The 10,414-nt window shown below is 49.3% G+C and overlaps 1 protein-coding gene across 1 annotated transcript; it reads left to right on the forward strand.

The window, feature by feature from the left end:
- Positions 1–668: 668 nt before the first annotated feature.
- Positions 669–8,547, forward strand: Pmar_PMAR020114 (hypothetical protein; the record flags this gene model as incomplete). Its single annotated transcript, XM_002779293.1, has 33 exons — positions 669–682; positions 2,264–2,363; positions 2,413–2,601; positions 2,656–2,754; positions 2,798–2,962; positions 3,014–3,136; positions 3,246–3,422; positions 3,521–3,661; positions 3,704–3,800; positions 3,852–3,997; positions 4,048–4,161; positions 4,209–4,331; positions 4,385–4,459; positions 4,546–4,671; positions 4,727–4,803; positions 4,944–4,998; positions 5,093–5,449; positions 5,504–5,617; positions 5,794–5,919; positions 6,012–6,089; positions 6,132–6,245; positions 6,290–6,403; positions 6,454–6,528; positions 6,574–6,654; positions 6,701–6,784; positions 6,827–7,003; positions 7,051–7,122; positions 7,172–7,321; positions 7,352–7,558; positions 7,627–7,746; positions 7,797–8,006; positions 8,059–8,205; positions 8,254–8,547. 33 exons carry the CDS (start codon positions 669–671, stop codon positions 8,545–8,547), a joined length of 4,341 nt encoding a protein of 1,446 aa, XP_002779339.1.
- Positions 8,548–10,414: the final 1,867 nt, after the last annotated feature.

A 10,414-nucleotide genomic window follows, 5' to 3' on the forward strand; every position in this document is an offset into this window, starting at 1 on the left:
AGCGATTTGCCTTACAGCAGTTCGGAAAATATACGTTATACGATCCACGTTGGTGTTGTTTTGTTCTAGTCTTCAATGTGAGGGAAACGTAAATATAGAGGATTTCCTGTATCGTCTGACTGGCTTCAACTGGGCGAACTAACACGCAATACTTTTTGCAGGCTTCTTGCACTCGTACCAGTCTTGTTCATGATGACGGTGATGATGCCCTCGACGATGATCCGCTAGCAGGTCAGCTGAGGGGGTTGATCTCGGTAGTAGGGCTGGGTAGTAATTCAGGCCTTGGAGGGCCAGGTGGAGCCCGGGGGCTACGTCGTTGTCAAAGTGTTTAGTTTTGTTGCCCTTGGGTCGCTCATGACTCTCGTAGTGCAGCTCCCAATGAAGTCATTGTGTTGAGTATCACTCAACGAGTAAGTTCGCTACTTATGTCATGGGTATGATAGTAGCGAGGAGAAGCTCGTGCTCCCTTGACACGACCGGGAAATCCAGCTTTGAACGCAAAATAATCTTCACCTCAGCGTCATCTCCTTCTACAGCAGTCATACTGTGAAGGAAGTGGTGTAGCTGGTTCCAGGAGCGGTCAGGCCTCGAGTTGAGGCTCTTGTGTACGGACGACAACATCATCGTCAAGACGTCGGGACGCCATAAGTAGCAGTCAACTGTTCTCTATGAGATGGAACAGGTGAGAAGAGTGTTGGTGGTGGAGAGTATGAGGAATGCGGGATACATACTGTTATAAAGCGCCTCGTACCACTGTGCTATTCAGAAATTCACCTGCGAATAGGGACACTATACCCTTGCAGAAGAATTTTCCATGCACGAGTAATGAACGTATTTTAATTGTTTGGATGCACATAAATGCTTTGGGTAAGCGGAAAGAGGATCGTTTAGTTCGGTCCCCAAGTGGCGATTTCAATTTCACGGGTAAGGAATACAATTTCGTGAATTTTTCGTGATGGACTTTGCCCGTCTGGAGATGCCAGAGTGTGTGATTGCAGCGTTCAGATGGAATGCCGTGATCGAGTTTAAAGAGAGCATAAAAGAATTGAGAGGGCAAGACACAGCTGTTGTGGAGGGCTGGGGACCTCACAAATATGGTACGGAATCCCCATCAACTTACGCACGAGATCACCATTGTGGGCAGACAACATCACAAAATCTTGCCGTGTGACGGTCGGGTATTGTCTCCTGAAGCCGATATGAAATTCTGATAGATTTTAAGATTACCAAATTGAGAAGGTAAATCGTATGTAAGACATCCTCCAGCACTTCGGGCGAGCGAGATTTGAATTATCATGTAAGTTGGAAGCATCCACAGACCTGAAAGCATTATCGAGAATGAGCTAAGCATGATACGTGAAATGGTGCAAGCATTATCGAGGAAGTTTTTAAGTGGCAATAGGCGAGAATGGTTATGTCTCGCTGAGTTACTTGATGAAAAGTTGAGCATTTGTAAGTTGGGCAAGTCGCGCCCGATCTTTGGTCCATTTCATATATCCAACCCTGGTCTCGTCTCGTTTGTCAATTAGACTGTATCATTCATCTCTCTCGGTGGAGCCCCTTCTATCGAAGTCTATGCCCTACAAGGCTAGACTAGGGGGTTCGGTCGCCTTCTAGTACCGCTGTGACAGGTTGTCGCTGGCAATGCTCTCCTTAGTTTGTCCAGATAGCTACTGAATGCATAGCATACTAACGGGATCAATTCGCTCTACATTAATCGTCTTTGGGAGTCTCATTTTCGTTACTGGGGGTGTGCAAAGGGGAAGTTCCACACAGGACAGGGTACGCTGTGATGAAGTGACGGACGAGTGGTATGAGTTTTGCGCTCAGACCGCGGACGCTCTCGCAGATCAATGCACCGGTATCGTGATCAAGGGGAGACACTTGACGAAAAGTCATCTGTCTAAGGCGATGTCCACGCGGGACTACCCCTACACTCTATGGGTAACTAGGACTACGTAGAGAGCTTCGACGATCCTATCTCGTAGACCGTTGGGGAAGCCCGTGGAACCTTTACGAAACACTCTTGTGAGCAAGTGAAGACCTCCCCGAGAAGGAACAAGGAGCTGCAGTATGAAGTGCAAACTAAATGCGATGGTCTGCCAACGACACTCTACTTCAATGACGAGGAGGCCGCCGTAGACTTTGCCGTGCGATGGGGTCATCTCCAGACGGTAAATACATAATCAACCTTCGAGTCATTTCTGACGGCCCTTCCCCAGTATGAAGTGGATCCGGCGGTGCTGCGCGATGGCTGGGTCAGCAAGAACCCCTTCGCGCGATTCGCTGTTTTCAAGAAGAAGTTGACTGCTGCTCATGTGAACTTCGACAGAAGTTGGAGGCCGGTTGAGAGATACCTAAAGGTGCCTCTGATGGCTGTTCATTCTGTTGGTCGAAGTGGATCTCGTTCAGATTGGCAGCAAGACATATGTCTACTGTGAAGGGGTGTCCTCTGGACCTAGTAGTAAGAGTGACAAGTGGAAACTCCGTGTGACTTGCACTAAGGAGAATTCTAAAAAGACGAGAGCGTTCGATATAGAGTTCAAGAACAAGGACAGTGCGACGAGTTTCGCCACAATATGGGGAGCGTATACGACGGAGGTGAGCAATTTCGTGGCGCAGTGACGGTAAATCCCCGGTATTGTCCTCGTTCAGGTGCCGATACCTGCGAGAATGATCAAAGACTCGACCATCCAGGCGGCCGAGGTCCTCGTCAGTCCCGCCACTGGACGAGCAAGGAAGAGAGTTCTTCGCGTAGGCTACTTGAAAGAAATGCGACACTGGAGTCGTGTTTCAGCTCGGAGATAAGAAACCGAGAATCTGTCGCGGCGTAGCTGACGTCTTGTATAAGGGTGATGCCGCTGATGTCGTTGCGGAGTGCGATAAGCAGCTACTGACGATACCATTCGGTGCCTACCAACGTGCAGAGAAGTTCGCTGCCGTTTGGGGTGGTTTCAAGAAGGTCTGCGTCTTCTCTCCCTATCAATGTTAGATGCCAGTGGTCATCGTTCAGGTGGATGCGGATATTGTCGAGAAGTGTTCCAAGATGGAGATAGCTGGTCATCCCGACGATATCGTCAGAGCAACGTCAGACGTCGTGTCGCTGGGCAGGAAGATCGCCGCGGGCCGCCTGGAGGTAGCCATTGGCTTTCATTCTCGCGCAGGACTTCGCTCCGCTACCCCTAGAACTACGTTGTTGGCCTTGTCAGCTTGGGATTAGAAAACAGGTGTACTGTTTTACTCAGACCAGTGATGGCTCGATGCTACGCTGTGCGCGCGTGAGTGAGCCGGTATCATACGAGGGAGGCATCGACAAGTACGTGGTGAAGACCAAGTGCCAGGGCCGCACTACTAAGGTTATCTGCGATGACGAGGATGCTGCCTGGAGATTCTCAGCCCAGTGGTCACATTTCCGTGCGGGAGTAAGTCACACTATTTTCACTCTCATACAACAACTTAGCTTCAAATTGCTCGATCCTTCAACACCTGTCATAATGGAATCTTGTCATTGTCGTAATAGGTCTCTACTAACCTCGGTCTAGTGAGTGCCTCCAAGCGTGTTGATGTCCACCACAATGGCAAACGCTTACCGTTCACGCTTGTCACGGCTAACATCGAGAGCCACGTGACCTCGCAGAACGTTCGGATGCGCTGGCTTGGGGTAAGAGCCTCTCCTTCCGACTCCTTTAAACTCTCATCTCAGCTTCGCTATGCTGGCACATCCATTAAGGACGATTTGGATCTATCTCGACAATGGTTCGTCTGCTCCAGGGTGAAGAATATCAAAGAGACTGATGGCGGTATGACCATCTCCCCTCATTTTAGTCATGAAGAGTGTTTCTGCTATTCAGGCGAATTCCACGTCGTCACCACCTGTGGCCTGTCAATTCGCAATCGCATCCCCACTCCTGAACACAGTGACAACGAGGTGGACGTTGTCTTTACTAAGAGGGACGAGGCATACGACTTCGCCATGCAGTGGGGTCAATACAATCCGGTGGGTCTATCCTGTATCTGTGATTGCTTTGATCATTGGTATGATGCCAGGTGAATGCTCGTGACGTCGGGGTGATGTATGCAACTGAACCCGTGGTAGATCTGGTCACTGCAGGCTTCTACCGCGATACGTTTTCTGGGAAACTGACGGGGAGGGTGTTCACAGTAAGATGGCGCTTCTAATGGAGCTCTGATTCACGGCATGTCTGCAGACTCGGGACACTAACTTCGAATGCGGTGCAATATCTGCTCTGGAACAGCAGACCAACGGTGATGTTCATATTCGGACTGAGTGCTCGGCCGAGCGGAAAAGGGAATATCTCCCTTCGGCTGACGTAGGATGCCGATTTCCAATCGTCCAAGAGGCAGATGGTCTTCTCGTTCTCAGACAACACTGGCGATGAAGCGGGCTGAGGCAGCTGTGAAATGGGCTGTCAAGTGGGGAGATGTTGCCAATCCTGAGGTGGGTGTTAATAGCATTGTCGGGTCGCAGTTGAACTTCACTGGCTTACATCACCGTAGCAGAACTCTCGAATTATGGGTTGTCAGATCCACATGGCTGCGGCTATGGTATCTGGCGCTAGTGCGAACGTTGAGGGCCAGGTCACAGGGACTGTGAGCATCGCCAAGTTGGTCTATGCCCCGACGGGAGCTCTGCATAGTAGGGTTATCGAGGTGAGGTCGACTGTAGATGGACAAGCTCGAATTCACAATGGATATCTTGTCTCAGATCAATGACGACAGCGACAAAGTGTTCGTCTATAACTGTGAAGGCGTCTCATCGGACATCGCCGTTCAAGGCACTTCGTACACCGTCAAGGCAAGGCCTCGGCGCATCGGGTCTCTCGATAACCCTCCCTTATTGAACTATCAACACCCTCAAAGGCCATCGAATTATCTATACAGGTTTTGTGTGGAACTTCCACTGTTCACGTAACCTTTCCCAGCCAAGAACTTGGAGTTGCTTTCGCTCGCTATTTCGGCGGCATGCACAACGCTAATGTAAGCATAAGAACATTTATGCAATCACTAGGCGAGTCTAGCTACCACTGCTGCGCGGTATCACAGAAAATCATCACAGTATGTTATCATGCAGATTGAATCTGATGCGGAGTTCATCGGATCGTGTCCGAGTGCCGTCATTGGCACCGGTGGTGTTCACGAGTTGAAACACGCTCGGCTGCGAGAAGAGACAGGCACCGGTGAAGTGAAGAGGATTCTTGTTGTGAGACACTTCCAAGCACGTTTGAGTCTTGCGGAATTTCAACCTTGTGAGGTTCACGGAGAAGAGAAAGAGCTCAGCTGTTCTAACATTGTGAACCCTCCACAGTTCGATGACGGTGTGTACAAGATATCAGTCATTTGTGAATCGAAGCCTGTCACGATCACTTGCACGGACTCCGATCCAGCTGTGCTCCTCGCCACTAGATGGGGTGCATATCCTCGTTCGGAGGTCAGTTTTCTAACCGAGAGGCTGGGGGGCATTAGTTACGATGTTTCTATTCAGCTCGGAGTTGAGCTCTATCCTGGAGTGTGTTCGAGCGCTCGACTGGGGAATGACGAAGGTTGGACTGTCACACGACAGACCGTCACCATGACAGGAGCAAGCAGGAGTTTCGTGGTAGGTCTACATTAAAGTGGCAACATAACTTTTTCGGAGCGCCTTGGTTACTCTCGCACTCTTGCACAGCTCCGGTGGCTCAATCGGATAGAGCGTTGGACTTCTAATCCAAAGGTTGCGGGTTCAAGTCCCGCCCGGAGTATTTTTTCTGTTCATCCTCTATCCTCGAGTTGCAGGTTGAGAAGGCTGGAACTTCCACCCAAGTCACTTGCGACGGGCTGCAGCAAAATCCACAAATCGTATCTGATGGAGTCGAAATAAGCATTGACTGCCGTGAGGGAAGTTCTGGAACCCCTAAGAAGGTGAGATGTGGGTAGACAAACGGGGAACTTGATTTTTTGTGGTGATTTATTTTACTTTTACGACTGAATGCGTAGTGATACGAATATTTCAGTTGGAACTGCTCTGCAGTACTCCGTTCGACGCTATCAGGGTATGCAAAGGACCTCTGTTTGAGAAACAAGATGCTGTGGTGAGTCTAGGTGTATCCTTTCCTGTGGGTACCTGTCATCAGGTGGAAGTCGGCAGCAGAGTTCGCAGCGCCTGCGACACTGTCACAGTCTCTGGTCAGTCGACATCGATGCACCTGACATCAGCAAGCATACAGGGCACGACTGTGGTCGTCGATGTAGGGTATCGGCTCATTCTCTTCTGGCTACTTCCCATCTCTAGGTTGCGGCTGCTGATGAGTCGAACGCACAACAGTTCTCTTGCACACATTTCTTTGGATCTCCCGAGGCCACTGATCATCAGACTCTCGTTCTCCGTGCGCAGTGCGGAGAGGAGGTGGATCATACGAAACCAGGAAGATCCTAACTGGCAACCACCTCCCTTAGATATTAAACTTTGAATGCAAGGACACGGCTGCGGCGCTGCAGCTAGCTACGTTTGGGCAGATCGACCAGCCAGCAGTAAGTCGATCGTGTACGTTAGGAAAGTCACAGTCTATATTGTAGATCGCCCTCCAGCAAGGATTGATCAACTCTTGCGCTGAGGTGAAACAGGAAGGTATTTCGAATGCATTCACTCTATCAAAGGTGACACGTGAGTTGGAATCTGTCGAGTTGTATGTTAAACTGGTAGGCTACGTACCGGCCTAGCTTCGTGAAGACATCGGGTTACTCCTTCGTCATTGGCTCGGAGCAGGATCTTAAAAGATGGTTAACGGTACGGAGGCCATGTTCCCGGGGATGAGACCGATTTCGACAGATTACACTGAGAAACGATGACGAGCCGGGTTACGAAGACTCTGACTTTTTGCTCTCCTGCAACGCCGTGGGCTCTTCACCAGAGCCACTCTCCGCCCTTGATAGGAGCGCTGACAAGTACAAAGTAACCGTGGACTGTGAAAGCGCTCGAGGAACGGGTGGGAACACCAAAGTAGAGGTAGGTGCGGTAACTATCACCATTTTGTTGGATAAATTGAACATCAGGTGTTATGTGATGATTTCCATAACGCCATGCAACTTGCTACAGTTTGGGGCTCTCTGGATAGTTCACAACCGGTAGGTTCCGCTACATCAACGCTCCATCTGTCGCACTTCCAATCTGTAGGCGAATATAGAGTTGAAAAGCCTGCATACTCATCTGAAGGCAGCATGGCTTGACACTACGAAAGTGGAACCCGATACGGTTCGCATGTTCGTCGCGCGCCCCGAGGGAGAAAAGGACGAGGGAAGCATCCTTCAGGCAAGTCTAGAAGCCGTGGAGAGGAGAGACTCTTTCCTTTTTTAGATTCGCTCAAGCTCCTACAAGTGCGACCCTAATGCAGCGCACCGCGTTTACTTCAAGCAATTCTTCTACTATGTTACTATGCATTGTAACGAGCTTTCACAGGATAAGGTCACCCTGGGGGAGCCACACAAGGTGACGCTCATTGCCAACAATGAAGAGGCTGCGCTCACTATCGCGCGAGCCTTTGCTAAGATACCTGTTGACAAGGTAAGAACTATTCGTTATTGTTGAACTCCCACTGTCAAGTGTGCCTTGCTGAAAATCGTCCATGGCAGGTGTGGATTGATCACACGCTGTACTTCGCTGGCGAGGAAGGAGCTACTATGATCGGCGATACCCAGACTGCTTTGACGGAGGCATACGTGAAGGTCTTCCCGAGAGAGTACCTACTGGATGTAAGGACTCTATAGCGTTGTGGAGAATTGAAGCTTGGCTCGCTTATTAGTTCAGCGGCGCGTTCCAGTACAGCTGCAATGAAGCCTCGCAGGCTCCGAAGTACACGTCAGACAATAGGTATGAAGTTACGCTAACATGTGGCAAGCGTGACGATGATGATGAGCCGGAGCAAAAAGATCAAGTCGTGACCATCGCCTTCTCCACGGATTCCAAGGCCATTGGTTTCTCTAATGCATTTGGAGGCCTACTGTACCACGAGGTGAGGAATGACTCAGCCGGTCGAGGAGTCTATCCAGTAGCTTTGTCATCAGGTTGAGTTCGATTCCACTATCCTTCATACTGTGGACTACATCTCACTCGTAGCAGAACAGCATATGCAAAGGGAAGAGATATACCCACTCAAGAGAGCTACCGTGGAGTTCGATCTCAATGGTCGTCTCACTTCTCGTCGTATCGAGGTGAGCTGATGCCCAGCTTGTGGCCGCGCCCTCATCTTCCTTTCTCAGTTTTTACGTGCGGATGAGCATTACGGAGGTGGCAACGGCAAACGCACTTATCACCCCGTTAAATTCGAGTGCGATGAGGAGCTCCTCCTTGACCGCAAGGCTGATACATCTGGTCGCATCATCGCCGCGACAGTAACTGCGACATGTGTTGAGACCTATGGTGGATTCCATCAGCAACATAGCGATAAGATTAAGGTTGCTATGGCCTTCCGGAGATCCCCTGATGCTGCGGAACCTTTCATGAACTGGTGGCGCGGAAACTTTAAAGTTGTTGATAATAAAGAGGTGTTATAGGCCAATGAGGCTTGAGCTACGATGTTAAAGTATTTTACTTGTTATTTAATAAAGGCTTGTGGGAATTGTGCTTCAGCATGATGTTTTTATGTACTTCGTGTAATGTACCGAGATGCGTGTTTATCAGTTGTTATGGTCGTCAAATCTGTTGCGTTGGTCAGTAGAAGAGTCGCAGTAAGCAAGTGACCATTAGGACGAGACCGTGGGATAATGAAATTGGGCACACGCCGTTTAGATCTCAAACGACGATTCATGAAAGTGTGACATGCATCTCCGATGTCCTCATTACTACACCTTTTCAATCTCAAATTCAACAAGTGGGAGGACAAATTAGATAGATGAAATTTGATTTTTGACGAGTGAAAGGAGTTTTCACGAAATGAAAGTTCAAATTCGAAATGAAAGTTCGATTTTCGTAGACCGGTTGAAAGTGAAAGTTCAAATTCGTAAATGAAATTTATGAATTCGGAAACGCAAGTTCAAATTCGTCGAACACAAGACCAATTTCGACCAATGAAAGCTCACGAATCCATACTTATGGATTCGTGATGAAAAAGCATTCGTCGGGACAGCGGTTGTGACAGGGAAATGTTTCGCTCTGTTATCATCGTGAGAGCGCCGTTAATGAGGTTATCCGCATAAGCAGCCTTTCGTAGGCTGACGAGAATGTGGCTTTGCCTCTCTCCTTTGCGATGTACTGTAGCGGTGCATGCAAAGCACAGGAGTCCTCGGCCTGCATGCCAGTATATGATGCCACGTTGAAATCACATTTGTAGCAGAAGATTGTCATCGATAGACGGAATGGAGCGTCCCCTTGCTAAGGCTATTAACTTTTAGATTGCCGTGATCTCTTGGCAGCCTCCTGATGGGTGTTGCGAATGCAATCGCCGTAGAGATCGCACGGCGCAATGGATGCATTTGACTGATGCCGCCTCCACCTCACACTCCGAGCATGCACTGTTCGATGAGCACTCTGAATGGTCCACTCTATAGTATGTTGAATGCACTGCGACCATACACGCATCGCGGAAAATGTGATGGCAACTACCGCTCACCCAGCACCCCTTCGCACTCGATATAGCAACTGTGGAAGACCGACTCCAATAAAAGTACGGTCACTGCTTAGGATTGGCCTGAATCATGACGTTCGACGAAAGCAATGTGCAGATATCACGTCACGAATATTCCACTGTCGAACCATGTAGAACAAAATAGCTCAGAATGAGCGGGATAAGACACTACCCCCCACTTCCTGAGCTGTTTCTACGTTATATATGCATCTCTCTCCCATTCCGCGTCACTCATTTCCTATTTCTGGGAGTCCTGGATTCGAATCGACTTTACCCAATCGTTGAGCTCATCAGGGCAGTCTATACTGTATACATGGCCAACCCCCAACGTGACCTCCATCCATGCTGGGCTTCCCTCGTCAACTCTTGTGACAACCCTCCACTCCCAACGATGTCTACCTGAAACTCGCAATTCAACTTGTGCAGTCGATAGACATGTAGGTCATCTACGATCTCCGTGTCGAGCTTCTATCCACCCCTACATGAGAGGCATGCGGAAGCCATCACAATAGAGAGATTCCCAGGCAGCAATGAAACCTGTTTCACCAATACGGCTCCGGTGATGCAAGGCGAAACTTTACTGTTGAATTTCGGTGATATCGTACGGCATTGACTAACTTCCCAACTCAACAATTGTGTCGAAATCACCTTTCAAAAGTGCTATCGACAATGCTAAGCAACCTCGCCTTAATCGTCTCTAGAGGTTCTCACATTAGAGCTACACTCCGTGAGACTTTGTAAACAACCCACTAGTCTTAATCAGTGGCCTCCTCAGCGCCACCAGTACTGCTAGCCAC

This window comes from Perkinsus marinus (assembly GCF_000006405.1).
Source record: "Perkinsus marinus ATCC 50983 genomic scaffold scf_1104296947650, whole genome shotgun sequence".
Classification (NCBI taxonomy): Eukaryota; Perkinsozoa; order Perkinsida; family Perkinsidae; genus Perkinsus; species Perkinsus marinus.